Source organism: Schistocerca cancellata, chromosome 9 (assembly GCF_023864275.1).
Source record: "Schistocerca cancellata isolate TAMUIC-IGC-003103 chromosome 9, iqSchCanc2.1, whole genome shotgun sequence".
Taxonomy (NCBI): Eukaryota; Metazoa; Arthropoda; class Insecta; order Orthoptera; family Acrididae; genus Schistocerca; species Schistocerca cancellata.
The window spans coordinates 404,530,695-404,549,034 of NC_064634.1; the positions used below are offsets into that span (position 1 = coordinate 404,530,695).

At 46.1% G+C, this 18,340-nt stretch overlaps 1 protein-coding gene across 2 annotated transcripts in view; it reads left to right on the plus strand.

Moving 5' to 3' along the window:
• The window catches only part of LOC126100803 (transcription termination factor 2), a 255,850-nt gene that overhangs the window by 80,487 nt on the left and 157,023 nt on the right, over positions 1–18,340 (plus strand). For both annotated transcript variants that reach the window (XM_049911433.1, XM_049911432.1), the window contains exon 6: positions 9,592–9,708. In XM_049911433.1, the coding sequence (XP_049767390.1) occupies positions 9,592–9,708 (117 nt within the window). The remainder of the gene's footprint in view (positions 1–9,591; positions 9,709–18,340) is intronic.

Consider the following 18,340-nt stretch of genomic DNA (forward strand, 5'->3'; position numbering starts at 1 on the left):
GCCCTCATGATACAGATGGATATTCAACACCTGAAATCCAGCACAGTAGCCAGTCCGTTGTGGTGTGGTTGTCATGTACCCTCTTGGTGGTAGCCCCGACTACACAGGGATCGCACTGCTGATGCCTGAGCTGCTACCTCCCCACATATGCCAAGGGGTAGTTGCCCATCTACCTGGGGCATCAGGACTCCCAACAAAGGCCATCCTGCCAGGTGGTCTTTGCTGTGGCTGGGTGGCGCCCGTGGGGAGAGCCCCTGGTTGGAATGGGTGGTATCAGGGCAGATGACATGCAATGAAGCATGGCATATCTTCTCTCACTGGTAGACAGCTTCCAGCAGTCTCTAAGCGTTCAAGGGCTCACTTAAATGTGCAGAAGTATGACCCCAAATTGTTCCCCTCCCTAGCCATACCTTGGGAAGAACGTAGGGCTTCAGAGTGACAGGATCCTTATTCGCCATGTTATTTAGTTTGCAGCAGAACTGATGAGTACTCCTTTCTGGAAACCAAGCCTTTGTTTTTTGTTGAGCACCTGGAAGATATGTTTGGGGTGACAGCACTATCCAAAATGCGCAGTGGGACCATTTTGATTCAGGCGGCATCCCCAACCCAGTCCCGGGCGTTGCTCACCTTTGACAGACTAGGTGATATCCCTGTTTTGGTCACTCCCCACGAAAGCCTCAATATGGTCCAGGGCATTATTTTTCATCGCAACCTCCTGTTACAGTCCGATGATGAGCCACATGCTATTTTAGAATGGCGGGGTGTCCATTTCGTCTGGCGTGTTTACAAGGGACCAAAAGACAACAGGGTTGCCACTGGTGACTTCATCTCGGCCTTTGAAGGTGATTCATTACCTCAAAAGGTCAAGGTGATGGTGTACCACTGTGACGTCAAACCCTATGTCCCTCCTCCTATGCGGTGCTTTACATGTTAGAAATTTTGACACATGTCCTCCTGGTGTCCTTCCAGTGTCACACATAGAGATTGCCGACGTTCGCTTCACCCGAATACTCCATGTGTGCCTCCTCCCACCTGTGTGAGCTGTGGACGGCATCACGCCCCCTGCTCGCTGGACTGCCCGGTACTCCAAAACGAGCGTAAAATTATGGAGTACAAGACCCTGGACAGGCTATATTACCATGAGGATAAACTAAAATTTCAAAGGCTAGACCTTGTTCCCATGGTATCTTCTTACGCCACTGCTGCGATGGAGTCACCATCGATGACGCCGTTATGCTCGCCTTCTAAGGCTGCTACTGTGTGCCCTCAGGGCCGCCCATCTTCCTCCCACCTCCAGATGGCTGTGGGAACGGCTTCTTCTGCTGCTCCCAGAGCTTTTACTGTGGGAGCAGAGCCCCCCAAAAAGCTGGGGACACTGGTCCCCCCCCTCCCCCTCCCCCCGCCGGAGATGCAATGGTCTCCTCCAGCTCCTCTCGTGCGGAAGGGGTCTGTTGGGACTCTACCTTCCATTATGACCCCCCAGTGGTCTAGCAGACACCAGCCAGTGGCTGAAATAGCCACTGGCTGCTGGTTGGAGGGCTTCAAGGTCCTCGTCTGTCCCTGATGCAACTTCTGAGAAGCCCTCCCAACAAGCCCCTAAGGAGCGGCAAGAGGGCAAAACTTCAAAGAAAAAGTCCGCTAAGAAACAGGAGCCTCCAGTCCCCCCTATACCAGCACTCCTCCATGGCTCTGTGTCTGAGGACGAGATGGAGATTTTGGCGTCCCCTGAGGACCTAGATCTCGCCGATGCCTCCAGTGCAATGGTACTGGATGCTAAACTCAGCAAGTTGTGATAGGTGCTGCTGAGGCCTAATTTGCCTCCTTGGTCACTCCATGCCACCACAGACGACAGAAAGTGTCATTCTCCAGTGGAACTGCTGCGGTTTTTTTTTTCCACCTGGCTGAGTTACGTCAACTCTTAAGCAGTACACCTGCCTTTTGCATTGTCCTTCAGGAGACCTGGTTTTGTGCCTTGTGGACCCCCACCCTTCGTGGCTATTGGGGTACTACAAAAACTGTCCTGCCTGTGACAGACTGTTGGGTTGCGCATGTATTTTTGTCCTTACCTCTTTCTGTAGTGAACCTGTGTCCCTTCATACACCTTTAGAAGTTGTGGCTGTCAGGGTAAGGACACCGGAGGAAAGTACCATCTGTAACATCTACCTCCCTCCAGATGCTGAAGCACCACCCCATATTTTGACAGCACTCATTTCGCAACTGCCCGCACCTTTTCTCCTTCTGGATGATTTTAACGCCCATAACCCTTTATGGAGTGGAGCCAAGGTTAATGGCCATGGCAAAGTTGTTGAGGACCTCCTCACTCGCCTCGACCTTTGCCTCCTAAACACAGATGCCCCCACACATTTCAGTGTGGCACATGGCACATATTTGGCCATTGATCTATCGGTTTGCAGTCCTGGTCTCCCCCCTTCTATCCACTGGAGAGCCCATGACAACTTGTGTGGTAGTGACCACTTTCCACTTTTCCTGTCCCTACCACAGTGTCCCTCATCTCGACAACTGCCCAGGTGGGTTCTTCCCAAGGCTGACTGGAACACATTTATATCCGCTACCAACATAATATATCCATCGCATGCCGCCATCGATGGAGTGATCCATACCGTCACAAATACCATTGTTGCCACAGCTGAATCAGCAATGCCTCGATCCTCCAGTTGCCCCTGGCGGAAGTCAGTACCTCGGTGGTCACCTAAAATCGCTGTGGCCATTAGAGACCATAGGCGGGCCTTCCAACGACATAAGCGCCACCCCTACCTGCAGAACCTCATTGCCTTCAAATGGCTCTGAGCACAGGCTCGCCTTCTCATCAGACAAAAGAAGCAGTGGTGTTGGGAACGCTATGTCTCCACCATTGGAACAGGAACTTCCCCCTCTCAGGTTTAGACCAAGTTCCGCCGATTTTATGGCTACCACAACCCAGCAGGAGTACCTGGCATTTCCACAAGTGGAACTGTATCCGTCAATCCCGACGTAATAGCAGAACATCTTGGTGTGCATTATGCTCGCATCTCTGCGTCAACGAATTACCATCCCACCTTTCGTCTCCTGAAACAGAGGGTGGAGGACACCTCCTCTCTTTTGCACCACACCACCCTGAGCCTTACAACGCTCCTTTTGGTGAGTGGGAATTCTTAGTGTCCTTGCCGACTGTCCTGACACATCCCCTGGCCCATATCACATCCATTTGCAAATGCTGAAACATCTGTCACTGGATTCCCAACGTCGCTTCCTGGCTGTCTTCAACCGCGTTTGGAGTGATGGCGAATTCCCATTGCAGTGGCAGGAAAGTGTCATCATTCCGGTGCTAAAGCCTGGGGACAACCCACTAGATGCTGACAGCTATCGCCCCATCAGCCTTACCAATGTCCTGTGCAAGCTGTTGGAACGTATGGTGAGCCGGCGGTTGTGTTGGCTCCTTGAGTCTTGGGACCTCCTGGCTCTGTCCCAGGGCAGTTTTTGCCAAGGATGCTCCACCATCGACAACTTGGTGTACCTGGTGTCTGCCATTCGGTCAGCCTTTTCCTAGCGACAATACCTCATCGCCGTCTTTTTCAATCTCACGAAGGCCTACGATACTACTTGGCCACACCACATTCTCACTATTCTGTATGAGTGGGGTCTTCGGGGCCCACTCCCGATATTTATACAGAACTTTTCATCATACCGCACTTTCAGAGTTCGCGTTGGTGCTTCCCATAGTGCACCGTATACACAAGAGAATGGGGTTCCGCAGGGCTCTGCCCTGATCGTCCCACTCTTTTTAATTGCCGGCAATGGTCTTGCACTAGCAATAGGATCTTCAGTATCTCCCCTCCTATACACTGACAATTTTTGTATTTCATTTTGCTCCTCTTATACTGTTGCGGCTGAATGGAAGGCGCAGTTGTGGCCCTTCAATCACGGCTTCCAGTTTTCGGATGCCAAAACTTGTGTGATTCTCTTCTGTCATCATCGCACCATCCACCCCATCCAGAACATTACCCCGATGACCAACTACTAGATGTAGGGGAGACTTACCACTTTGTGGGACTGGTTTTTGATGCCCAGTTAAGTTGGCTTCCCCATATTTGTCAGCTTAAAGACAAGTGCTGGCGGCATCGTAATCTTATTCAATGCCTGAGCCACACCAACTGGGGTGCTGATTGTTGTACACTACTACGGCTGTACCAAGCCGTTGTGCAGTTCCTTGTTGATTATGGTAGCCTGGTGTATGGTTCAGCCGCCCCTTCTGTACAGAGTCTACTAGACCCTGCCCACCACTGTGGAGTTCACCTTGCTACGGAAGGCTTTTGATCTAGCCCCATGAACAGCATCCTTGTAGAAGATGGCGTTCCTCCATTGCAGCGCTGGCAGCAAATATTACTCGCAGACTATACCACCCATGTACATAGTTCACCTCGCCACCCAAATTACCGTCTTCTTTTCCCCAACACGGCAGTCCCCCCCCCCCCCCCCTCCTTTGTCAGCTGCGCATTGGCCATATGTGGCTAACACATGGCTACCTTCTCCTTCGTGAGGACCCACTTCGGTGTCGCTGTGGATCCCTTCTGACTGTTGTGCACATCTTGCTTGACTGCCCATTTTTTGGCTGCTCTACAGAGGACTTTTAATCTTCCCAGCACCCTACCTTCGGTGTTGGGTGACGATGCCTTAACGGCAGATTTAGTCTTAAATTTTATTCATGAGGTTTTTTATTTTTATTGTATCATCTAAGGGCGGGCATTTGGCCTTCTTTCTGGGGCCTCCACCCTCCCTCCCTTTTAACTCTGTCACCCTTCGTTTGCATTTGTTCGTCTTTGTATTCTTATTTGTGTTCATTTTTTACCTACATGTGTTAATCTCACCTTACCTTTTGTGGTGAACATTTTAAAGTGTTGCAGAGTGGCTGGCTCATCCTCTTTTATTCTTATGGTCAGGCAGCCCAGACCATTTGCACTATAGTTTTAATGCCTTTTTATACTTTTTCTTATGGTGTATGTTTTCCCCGTTTTTTCTTCATGCCATTTGTTTCCTTTCAGGTGTGGTTCCACATTTCTTTTCCCCCTTTTACTTTCCCAACTGTACTTTGGGAGTTGTTTTACCCTGAGCCTTGTTTGTGTCAGGAACAAGGGACTGATGACCTTGTAGTTTTGTTCCTTTATACCTCAAACCAACCAACCAACCAACCAGGTCAGGGGAGACTTACCAGACAGGATGAGAAGAAAATACCCTTTGTTGGGGACTACACTGGATGAGATTTGAAAACCGGAGAGCTTAACAGTGGAAGTCAGGGTAGTGTACAAGACAGACATTACTACTAAAACATTGTGGATGAGTTAATAAGAGTGAGAAATTAAGTGCATCGTATGTAACAGAGATGGAAGGGGTGATGGTGAAAAATAGACAGATGTAGAAAACTAAATGGAGTGAAGAAAGCAGTAGTTACTGTGAATAATTGTTAAGAAGGAAGGAATTAACATAAATTAAGGTCAGGTGGGAGGCAAGAACCAAGGACATGTTGTAGCACTAATTCCCACCTGTGGAGTTCTGAGAGACTGGCGTGTGGGGGAAGAATCCAGATGACGTGTGTGGTGGAACAGGCATTGAAGTCATGACTGTCATGTAGAGCATGCTCTGCAACAGGATGTTGTGTGTAGCCAGTATACACTCTCTGTCTATGCCCATTCATCCTGCCTGATAAGTCGATGGTAGTCATGCCAATGTAAAAGGGTGAACAGTGTTTACGTAAGTGTTGATTCATGATTTGTTGTTCCACAGGTGGCTCTCCCTTTGCTAGTAAATGTTTTACCAGTTGCGGGGCTGAAATAGGTGGTCATAGGAGGGTTTAAGTCTTGCAGCAGGGATGGTCACAGGGGAAGGAGCCATAGGATAGGGAGATAGGCGCAGAAGGAGCATAGGGTCTGCCCACCACCTATTTCAGCCCTGTGACTGGAAAACATATACTATCAAAGGGAGAGCCACCAGTGAATTGACACGTCACATACAAGCTGTTATGTAACCTCTGTTTGACCTTTTACATTGGCATGACTAACACCTGGTTATCAGTCAGGATGAATTGGCATAGGCAGAGGGGTGTATATTGGCAATACACAATATCCTGTTGCAGAGCATACTCTACAAAATGACAGTCATGACCTCGGTGCCTCTTTCACCACACAATCCTTTGGTTTCTTCCCCCAGACAATGTTTTCTCATAACTCCGCAGGTGGGAACTAGCACTACAACATGTCTTTGGTTCTCGCCACACACCTGCCCTTAATTTACATTTATTCCATCTGTCTCAGTATTTGTTCACAGTAACCACTGCTTTCTTCACTCCATTTTAGTTTTCTACACCTGTCATTTCTGACTTGTCTATTTTTCGCTGTCCCACCTCTGTTACATACAATGCACTTAGCTTTTCACTCTTATTAATTCGTGCACAATGCTCTAGTAGTAATCTCTGTCTTGTATACTACCCTGTCTTCCACTGTTAAGCTCTCAGGTTTTCCAGTATTGTCCGGTGCAGTCACCAACAATCAGTCTTTCCTTCTCATCCCATCTGGTAAGTCTCCCCTGACCCGGGGTTCTGGGGACTTTTCTGATCTGTACCCCTTTTCCTAAACCTCTCTAGCCATTTTATTTCACCCTTCTTCCTTCCCCTTCAGTTCTTCTGCCAGGAGGAGGAGCCACTGGCTCTGAAAGCTTGTAAAAGTTAAACCTATTAGGTTTAAGATAAGTACTGCTAGAAAGTTTTTGTTGAAAGCCAGTGCATTAACTGTAGCTGGTAGTTGTGTTTAATCTTCAATTTGTTTCTCCAATTGCCAGTTATCTTGCTAGGATTTACATGCCAGAAACAAAATGTTTTGTTTCTGCAATATAAATACTGTCGTCAATTTCACATGTTTGTGCTCTGACATGATAAAGCCTATATGACTCTTCTAGTAATGTGCTGATGATGATGGCTATGTTATACTCTAAATGTAGATCTGCAATAAACTGTGTATTCTATGACTGACTGCTGTCATTCTTTACACTTGATTAGCTATCCTATTATTATTCTGTTTCTTAACTTTACAGCATTATGTTTCACTTTTCCTTTGAAACTAGGGTGGATAGCGATTTTTGTAATTATCTGATTGTGAGTTTTCATCTTGGGTGTAGTCGCCTTCTTCCTTGTTTAATGTATCTAGTCCATTTATAAATGTTTATAACTCGTGTATGCATGTCCTTAAGTGATGCCGCGTATCCTTTTTCACCTAATATGGACTAACGCTGTCATTAAATGGCTTTCCTCAATGGAATTTTGCTTAGTTATATACCATTCAGTATATTTCTTATAACTACCACAACTGTTATAATAACAAGGGTCGAACAACCCAAGTCCTAACTTCTCTTGGCCACTCGTTTACCAATACTTTTTAAATTTTTCGTGGAAGTCATTCCCAGGAGTGAATTGCTCAGTGTGTGCTGTCCCCCACTAAGTGGTATCTCCCTCTAAGTAACTAAGGACAAAATATATCTTTATAGTATCATCCCATCATTTAAGTAGTAACTTGGAAAACACACTTACAATATAGAGAGTGTATACATTCCTTTCTGGGTTAAACTTCGGAAATTGCTTATTGAAATTGGCCTCATTTTCCGTACAAAGTTTTTCTTTTAATACCATTGGGAACCCAAATTTTTAATTCCATTTTTTTCCTCTTAATCTTGTCCTTAGCTTTTCCTAATTCTTCCCAAAGTTGATATAATTCTGGTGGCTCTGTCTCATCTGACAAATGACATTTTCTAATAGATGTCTCCGCCTTTTCCTGAACCTGTTGTTTAGTCAACATGTTCCTCCAATGTTGCAAAAGGGAAATCTACCTGACTGCAGCATCTTTAGAATCCCTAGTCTGTTCTAAAATGTTAAGTCTTGCTGTAGAGTTTGTAAATTTTGTTTGTGTGCATCTGTAAATTCTTCCTCAGAAAACTCCTAAACCTACATTATATGTATATTCACGTCTCTAAATTGTTCATTTACTTTGTTTCTTACTAAATCACTTTCTTTACCTATTTCAAAATGCAGTGTCCCTTTTAAACTTAATATAATGAAATGCAATTTGGATATTTTCTTATTTATTTCAAGCCCTTTCTGATGTGAATCACAAATGTGTTATTTTAAGTTATTAAGTTGTTAGTCTAGTTTAGCATTTGTTGTATCTAGATTAGCACTTAATTCATTAGTTCTGCCAACAGCAGCCTTCTCAAACTTATTGCACTGAGTATCTAAATTAATATTGGTTTGTCCTAGCTTATCATTAGCTGCATTTAATTTGGTGTTTAAATCAGTGCCATAAGTCTTTAAGTTTAGCATTTCTTTGTTGTAATTGTCCCATTGTAGTATTTAGCTTTGACATAGCTTTTAGTATTTCTTCCCTCTTTGTAGTTAATATTGGCATGCAGTTAAAACAGTAACAAGTTATCAACAACTCTTCCCTAGTTAACAGTCACCAAAACTTCAACTCAGTCTTCACTTAACACACAATACCACAAAACAGAAATTGAAGAAATATTTGGGTTCAGTACAGGTCACCAGACTTTGTCATCCAACATGCCATGACACGGTGAAGAACTGAACTCCTGAGGCATAAACAAAGAAACAGAAAAGAGGCCCTAAGCCAAAATGGTTTGGCAGTTCTAACCAATCTTGCAGATGCACGCATATTACATTACTCCAGCCTAGCAGGAGATACAAGAAAAATCAGCAAAGTAAAACACACCTGCTTACATCTTTGCTGCCTTCAATTCCCATTTTTCAACATTGTTTTAGTGAAATGGTAGTGGTTATTACAATCTCCTAGCAGAGCTCTGTTGACTGATGACCATTTACCCCACTGTTTGAACTGAATACAGGAGTTGAGGTTTTCAGGTCACTTTGCAAACATCAGTAAGTACCGTTTTTGCAGAAACTGGGTCAATATTGGGAGGGCATTTATCTGTACACTGATACATTCAAAAATATTCAATGAGCAAATGGTGCTTAACACCTAACGGGGGAGGAAGGGGGGGGGGGGGTATTTAAGCCCACATTTTGCAAAAGTAGTGATAATCCAGTCATATACCTTATATTTTAAAATTTTGAAAAAAATATTTGTTATTTTTGATGAATTCCTCTACCAGATTCTATAATTATTTTAAATTTCTTCTGTTACACTTAATTGAAAAATTTAAGTTTTCTTTCTTTAGTAGTAGATGCGACTTTTTAGAACGGATGTGATATTCATATTTTCAGGTTCTGAACACTACCTACAGATCAGTATCTCTTTTAAAAAGTATGTTCTTAATAAAAATCAGCAACACTTAGTGAAATTTGTATTTATTGTCTCACTTACTTTCAGTAAGTAATGCCCATTCAGCCTTGTAGTATGTTTTTTGCCAAATCCAATGTTAAAGATGAGATTAGGTAGACAGTTGATATGTTTTTAAAATTAATTTAGAATTATGTTAAATACTTTGGAATTTCTTACAATATTGTAATGTGCCCAGCAATTATCAAACGATAATTTTCAGCTAACCATATGTGTTATTCTGGTAAATCTTTTACAGCTGTAGTGATATCAGCTAAGGACAAAATCAAACAAGAGTGGGGAAAGGAGCTTCATGATGTGGGCAATATGAGACCTCTAGAACCGAAGAATTTCAATTCCATGACTGGAACAAAAGGTTGGTGATTTTCTTTTGTGGAACACATTGAAGTACGGAAACAATGATTTTATGGCTAATGAGGAATGTATGGCAGTTATTGTTAAAACAGATTTTATGTTAGCAAAGACCATGGCTTTTAGTATTTATTGCAACAGTAATAAGCTGAAATACTTTGTGGGCATTAATTTCCCAGTATTCACTTTCTTATTACAGTAAGAGAACACAGCTTCCTACATTTATTTTCATGTACTTACACAAGTAGATCCTTAGACAGCAGGGTTGTTAGTACAATGATTCTTGCCATTTGTGGATACTTCTACAATGTACTTGAACCAAATATAGAAATTAAAATTTTACAGTTCAGGTGAGTTGTGAAATTATGACCCTCGATGCAACAATCTACTACACTATGGCGATTGTGCTGCTCACATTTTCTGCAACTTTGATCCCTCCTTAAGAGAACAGAGTCTCGGTGTTATGTCCTCCTAGTCTGGGAACAAGTCATCAGTCCTGCGTACCCTGACTCCTGATGACTGATGTTCACCCTGGTGGTGATCTTCTTAGAACTTCCCTTGCTGCTATGCTCTTTGTCACCTTTCCACTTGTTGCTTGTAGCTCGAGCTTCAAATTCACCCGGGGTTTCAGGATATCCCTATAGGGCTTCATTCGAAGGATGTGGACCATATCTCTGATCTTTTGTCATTTTGTGTCGGGGTCAAAATCTTCAACTTCATGAGTAACATCAGACAACTGTCTTACAACCTTATAACATCCAAGGTAGTGCCTGTGAAGCTTCTCATAGAGACCAACCTTCCGAACAGGAGTGAAGATCCAGACGAGGTCATCAGGCTGGTAGACAACAGGGCGGTGGCTCGTGTAATACCGTCGGCAATCATTTTCTTGAGCCTGCAGTGTGCGGAGTCGAGCTAACTGCCGAGCTTCCTCAGCTTTGGTTAACACCTGGCCGATGTAGTCATCGTCTATGTCATCAGGATGTAATGGAAACAGTGTTCCTCGTCGTTGTTGCCTCACGCCCATGCACCAGGAAAAATGGCATAAATCCTGTGGTGTCTTGTTTCGCGGTGTTGTAGCCAAATGTCACAAAAGGAAGTACTTCATCTCAGTTGCTCTGCTCAACATTGACAAACATTGGTAGCATTTCTGCCAAGGTCTTATTAAGGTGTTCAGTAAGCTCCTTAGTTTGCAGATGGTAGGCAGTCATCATGTGATGAGTAATGTTGCACCAACAGTTTATCTCTGTCACAAGATTCAATTGAAAAGCTTTCCCTCTATCTGTAATTAACGACCTTGGGGCGCTGTGTCTTCTACGATGACTTGGGCTACTTTGAATGCTTCGGTTGTTTACATGGCTTTTGTAATTCCATAGTGTGCCAGATAATCAGTGCCAACAATAATCCATATATTGCCACTAACAGATGTTGGAAATCGTCCGAGGTGGTCAATCCCAACACGCTGGAAAGGCGTTTCGGCTGGTGGAATTGGTACGAGTCTGCCAGGTGGTTTCTGAGGAACTATCTTTCTCCTCTGGCACTCTCGACAGTGTGACACATAGTGACGGGCACTCCTAAATAAACCTGACCAGAAAAATCTCTTTTGGATCCTATCATATGTATTAATAAATCCTAAATGTCCGGCCTCAGGGGTGTCATGGAATTTTTGTAGAACATCTAAGCACAGCTAGCCACCTCTTTCCAAATGGATCAGAGTTTTTCTTGCAAAGTAATCCATTAACTACCTTAAATTGTCCTTTCACGTCCTCTGACCAATTTAAGGCAAACATAATTTGAGATATCTTGGCCTCGTTCTCTGACCAATTTAAGGCAAACATAATTTGAGATATCTTGGCCTCGTTCTACTGCTCATTGGAGAGATCCTGGAGTGTAGCGAGGCAGTCACTATCTTCATCAAAATCTTGATGGTCTTGCGCAGGGTTTCTTGAGAGACAGTCAGCATCTTGGTGTTCCCTTCCACTTTCGTACACAATGGTGATGTCATACTCTTGGAGACGTAGTGCCTACCTGGCGAGTCGTCCTGTTGGATATTTAAGAGCTGTCAACCAACAAAGTGAATGATGGTCTGTAGCAACTGTGAATGGCCTTCCACTGTTGAAATTTGCACATGGCCCAGATCGCAGCAAGACATTCTCTTTCTGTAGTTGAGTAATTTCTCTCGTCTTTTGTAAGTATCCTAGTAGCATAGGCTATAACCTTCTCTTTTCCATCTGAAATTTGCACCAGAACAGCATCGATCCCATACCCACTGGCATCTGCGTGTAGTTCTGTAGGTGCTCTTTCATCATACAGACCGCATACAGGGTCAGTCTTTTTGGAGCACATCGAAAGAATCTTGTTGAGCACCACCCCAGATAAATTTAGCATCAGCTTTTAACAACTCTTGGAGTAGCCCTGCTGTGATACAAAAGTCTTTGATAAAACGATGGTAATAAGAACATAATCCGAGGAAGCTTTTCACATCTCTAATACTTTTAGGAATAGGAAATTCCGTTATAGATCACACCTTTTCTCGGTCTGGCCACACACCTTTGTTCGACACAAGGTGTCCAAGTATTTTGATTTCCTTTGTTCCAAAGAGACACTTTCTTGGATTAAGTTTCAGTCCGCCTAGTTGGAGACACTTAAGAACGGCCCTCAGTCTTTTTATATGTTCAAAAAATGTCTCTGAGAACACTGTAATGTCATCTAAATAACAAAGACACATCGTTCACATCAGGTGCCTTAGAAGATTATCCATCATCCGTTCGAAAGTCGCTGTTGCATTACACAAACCAAGTGGCATTACCTTAAACTCATACAGGCCCTCAGGGGTGATGAATGCAGTTTTCCCATGATAAGCCTCATCTACTTCGATTTGCCAGTATCCTGAGTACATGAGAAAAACTTAGGCCCCTTCAGACAATCTAGTGTATCGTCTGTTCGTGGAAAAGGGTAAACGTCCTTTTTAGTTATGTTATTAAGCTTCCTGTAATCAATACAAAAGTGCCAACTGCCATCCTTATTCGTGACGAGAACCACTGGTGACAACCATGGGCTCTGCGACGGCTGAATGGTGTCATTCTTCATCATTTTCTCTACCTCGTCACGAATTATTTGACATTCCATTGCCGACACACGGAATGCTCTTTGGCTATTGGTTGATGGTTTCCCGTGTTAATCCGGTGCTTCACCGTCGATTTGTCTAATTTGCTCTTCACCTGTTGATGGAAGCATTCAGAGAACTCTTGAAGGATGGCACGTAGCTTCCTCTGTTGTTCCTTAGTGAGATCTGGTGATAGTCGAACTGGAAGATCTTGCCTCGTAGTGGTAGCGCTAATTTCGCCCACAGACTTGGCATGGGAGGTTTCTATGACGCTTGGCTGTTGTGCAATTAATGGCTCAGCATTTGCTACGCATATGCGTCTTGGAAGAATCTGTGGTTCTCTTTAACAGTTTACTATCCACAATTCACTGAATCCATTCATAAACGAGACAACAGAGGTTGGGGTGATCAAGTTATTCTTCAGTGGTATGCTTCTCTTACATTCTACTACAAGATCCATGGGTTGATGCATGGCATGACACATGACAGTTACCATTCTAGTGCTGACTGCAGGAACGATCACTTCATCCAGCACATGTAGTCTCCACACACTCGGATGCGCATCTTCCTGTCCACAGTATCTCATCTCGTCTAGCATAATCTTCGAGCGACCACAATCTATAATTGCCTGAGAAGCTTTCAAAACGTCCCATCCAAGAATGACGTCATGAAGACACTCTTGTCAGACAATGAATTCTAAGGGCTGTGTATGGTCACTTATACCCACACGAATGACACATCTTCCTGTAGGTTTTACATATTTCCCATTAGCCACCTTCAGCAGAGATGTTTTGTTGTTGACGAATACGGTTTTCTGCAACTGGCGACAGTACTTCTCTGAAATGACTGAATATGATGCTCCAAAGTCCACAAGAGCTTGGGTGGGTCGGCCACCCATGAGGATATTGACGTAGTTTCCTATCATTTTGGTAGTGATCGACGGCGGAGGATTTTTCTCTTCGGCGTCTTCACCTCCAAGGAGGATTGCACCCTTTAGTTTTCCAGGTTGCAGCAGCTAGGTGATCTGCTGGAGCTTCTAAATGGCGATGGAGACCTTGATCGGCGTGTTGGGGAGCGTCCTCTCCAGTGGCTAGCTTGCGGCGATGTTGTTTGGCACCCGCATCTTCTCGTTCATATTTGTTGTCCCAGAGTTGGCGTCAGCTAAGATCGGTCTGCTGTCTTCTGGCGTGGGCGTCATCAAACATCCGCCACCTTTCTCGACAATAGCGCACCACATGTCCCGGTTGTCTGCAGTGGAAGCATACTGGTTGGTTGTCCTGGGTCCTCCAGACGTCGGTCTTCCTTGCTACCCAAACAGCAGGTTCCTCATGCAGCATTGTAGGAACATAACTTCGCGTGGGTCTCGACATTCTTACCATTGTAAAGGGGAATGAAGGACGAGAGATTGGGTTCAATGTCTGTTCCATTTCCTCCCTTATGACCTCTTGAAGCATCTTGGTTTTTTGCTCATCATGCAATCCAAATACCTTTTGAACTTCCTCTCTCACTATGTGGTGAAGAATACTTGTGAAATCAGTTTCTTCCTCCGTCACAGAAATCAATACTGCATTTGGGAGCTGTTCAAACATCTTGCGTGTAATTATTTTTAATACATTTTCTCGATATGCTGGCACCATTTTATGAAGTCATTTGCTGTCGAAACCTCCTTCAGGAGTAGGGCTTGATACATGTCCTCAGCAACACCCTAAGGTAAGTCTTTCCATTCCTGGGATTGGAATGACTCCTTACCCTCTCCCTTAAAACCCACATCCTTTCGTCTTTCCCTCTCCTTCCTTCTTTCCTGACGAAGCAACCATTTGTTGCGAAAGCTTGAATTTTGTGTGTATGTTTGTGTTTGTTTGTGTGTCTATCGACCTGCCAGCGCTTTTGTTTGGTAAGTCTCATCATCTTTCATGAGATGTGCAACCTTATCTTCCTCCTTCATTCTAGGTTCCACTATTTTGCACAGCTCAAAGACGTCTTGAATGTAGGATGCTGTAGTTTCTCCTGGACTCTGTGCCCTGCACTTTTAATTTATCTTCAGCTTTGCATTTCTGTCGTCGTGTGTGTGTATACACACACACACACACACACACACACACACACACACACACACACACACACACACACACACCCTGCGGGTCCGGGGATTAGAATAGGCCCGAGGTATTCCTGCCTGTCGTAAGAGGCGACTAAAAGGAGTCCATCCCCCTCACGGGGGTAGTTAGCGCCTGCGTCCGGAGACGGACGATCTTCACGACCTATAATCGTGGTCCTTTTGGTTTTAAACTTCTCGTTTCTTCCTTCCTTTTGTTGGTCCCTTTCTTTGCTCTTCTCCACCTCACTGTCTTCCTTACTCTTTCCCTTGACTTCTCCTTGCCTTCTCATTGCCTTTTTCTCCTTGCCTTCTCATTGCCTTTTTCTCCTTGCCTTCTCATTGCCTTTTTCTCCTTGCCTTCTCATTGCCTTTTTCTCCTTGCCTTCTCCTTGCCTTCTCATTGCCTTTTTCTCCTTGCCTTCTCATTGCCTTCTTCTCCTTGCCTTCTCTGGTCTCCGCCTCGGCGTTTGAGACAGTCTGTCCTCTTTCTCCCTCTCTCTCTTCTTTTTCCTCTTCTTCCTTCCTCCCTGTGCGTGTCTGAAGGCCGACCCACGCGTTCGCACGCGTAGCCGGTGACGGGGTAACGCGTAAGTCCCCGCCCTGGGTAGACATGTAAGGCACGCGCGTACCCCCTGGTACAGGCCAGGCCCGGGGAGGGGTGATTGCCTGAGCTGATACCTTCTGACCATGCCGATTGGTCCCTCCGTCTGTTTCTCGGGAGGTGTGACCTGAGGTGTAAACATTCACCTAAGGCGGGAGTGCCCTCTGAGAGGGTCCCCACAAGGAAGGAGCGCGCCATCGGAGACGCTGGCAATCATGGGGGATTCCTCCGCAATGGATTCTACTCCATCGCTTTCGACTTCGACCCAAAAACGGAAACGTGACCAGCCAACAGTGACAAAAGTACTACCGCCTGCCCCACAGTTCCTCGTAGTTTCTCGCACTGAGGACGGAAAGGATTTTTCCTCTGTCAACCCTTTTGTTATTCAGAAGGGCGTTGATGCCATAGCCGGATCTGTCAAATCTTGTACCAGGTTGCGTAACGGCACCTTATTACTAGAAACTGAGAATGCCTTTCAGGCACAAAAACTGCTTCGGGCCACCCTCCTGTACACGTTCCCTGTCCGGGTGGAGGCCCACCGAACTTTGAATTCGTCTCGTGGTGTAGTGTATACTAGCTCCCTCGACGGATTGACTGACGAGGAGCTTCAATCTTTCCTCGCTGAGCAGGGCGTGACGGCTGTCCATCGGGTCATGAAAAAGGTCAACAACGACCTTGTACCGACCCGGACACTCTTCTTGACCTTCGATAGTGTTAAGCTGCCATCGCGCATCAAGGCGGGCTACGAGGTTATTTCTGTTCGCCCCTATGTCCCGACACCTACGCGCTGCTACCAGTGTCAGCGTTTCAATCACACTCGACAGTCTTGTTCCAATGCGGCTAAATGTGTCACTTGTGGCAGGGATGCCCATGAGGGTGACTGTCCACCTCCGTCTCCTCATTGTGTGAACTGTCAGGGTGACCATGCCGCATCCTCCCGCGACTGTCCTGTCTATAAGGACGAACGTTGCATCCAAGAAATTCGTGTCAAAGAGAAAGTGTCAACCTCGGCTGCTCGCAAGCTATTGGCTAGTAGGAAGCCCACGCTGCTCCCAGCGGGGAAATATAGTACTGTCCTCGCCTCTCCTCGGACTACCCGGGAGGTCGCAACCCAGACATGCGATCTGACCTTCAGCACCACGGTCGTCCGTTCGGCCAGTGCTAAGATCGCGCGGTCGACGTCTCCTCTTCCTCCCATCACACCACAGACACCAGCCACTTCCTCAGCTTCTGCTAAGTCGAAGACACCGAAGTCAGATGCACAGTCCTTCAAGAAGGAACCATCCCGTGCAGACTTCCTCCGTCCCTCGACCTCCCAGCCTTCGACCGATACTTCCACCAAACGTCCTTCCAAAAAGGCGCATAGGAAGCACAGTTCTCCTTCCCCGCCACGGCGCATCTCTTCTCCTGCGCCACCCAGCGGTTGCCGCCCCAGGCCGTCATCCGTTTCGCCTGGTCGCACCGCCGGTAGCCGTACATCTGGCCGTTCACCGGCGGAGGAAGCTCCCCCTCCCGGCCATCCTCCCGAGATGGCCGATGACCCTATAGACCCCATGGACGATGACTGTCCGCCTACTGATAGCGGCGGCAGTGCTCGCTCGAAGCCAGGCCCTAAGCGGCCTTCGAGGTGACCCCTTCTCTCATCTTCCTTTTCTTACGATGGCACTTATTCACTGGAATATTCGCAGCATTCGCTCCAACCGAGAGGACTTGAAGTTGCTGCTCCGCTTGCATCGTCCGCTCGTCGTAGCCCTCCAGGAAACGAAGCTACGCCCATGCGATCACATTGCCTTGGCACACTACACCTCTGTGCGTTTTGACCTACCCCCTATGGTAGGTATCCCAGCTCATGGAGGGGTTATGTTGCTGGTCCGGGATGATATTTACTACGATCCCATCACGTTGCACACCGGCCTGCAGGCAGTTGCCATCCGCATTACTCTCCCCACTTTTACGTTTTCCTTTTGTACCGTTTACACTCCATCGTCATCTGCCGTTACCAGGGCAGACATGATGCAACTTATTGCTCAGCTACCTGCACCGTTTTTGTTAACTGGAGACTTCAATGCCCACCATCCCCTTTGGGGTTCTCCAGCCTCCTGCCCGAGGGGCTCCTTGTTAGCAGACCTTTTCAACCAGCTCAATCTTGTCTGCCTTAATACTGGCGCCCCTACTTTTCTTTCGGACACATCTCATACCTATTCCCATTTAGACCTCTCTATATGTACTCCCCAACTTGCACGCCGGTTTGAGTGGTATGCACTTGCTGATACATATTCGAGCGACCACTTCCCGTGTGTTATCCATCTCCTGCAGCATACTCCCTCTCCGTGCTCCTCTAGTTGGACCATCTCCAAGGCAGACTGGGGGCTCTTTTCTTCCAGGGCGACCTTTCAGGATCAAACCTTCACAAGCTGCGATCGTCAGGTCGCACACCTCACGGAAGTCATTCTCGCTGCTGCTGAATATTCCATCCCTCACCCTACTTCTTCTCCACGTCGTGTACCGGTCCCCTGGTGGACTGCAGCATGTAGAGACGCTTTACGTGCTCGTCGACGTGCTTTACGCACCTTTAAACGCCACCCTACAGTGGCGAATTGTATTAATTATAAACGATTACGTGCTCAGTGTCGTCGTATTATTAACGAAAGCAAGAAAGCCAGCTGGGCTGCTTTCACAAGCACCTTCAACAGTTTTACTCCTTCTTCTGTTGTCTGGGGTAGCCTGCGCCGGCTATCTGGCACTAAGGTCCACTCCCCAGTTTCTGGCTTGAAGGTCGCGAATGAAGTCCTTGTGGCCCCTGAGGCTGTCTCCAATGCCTTCGGCCGCTTTTT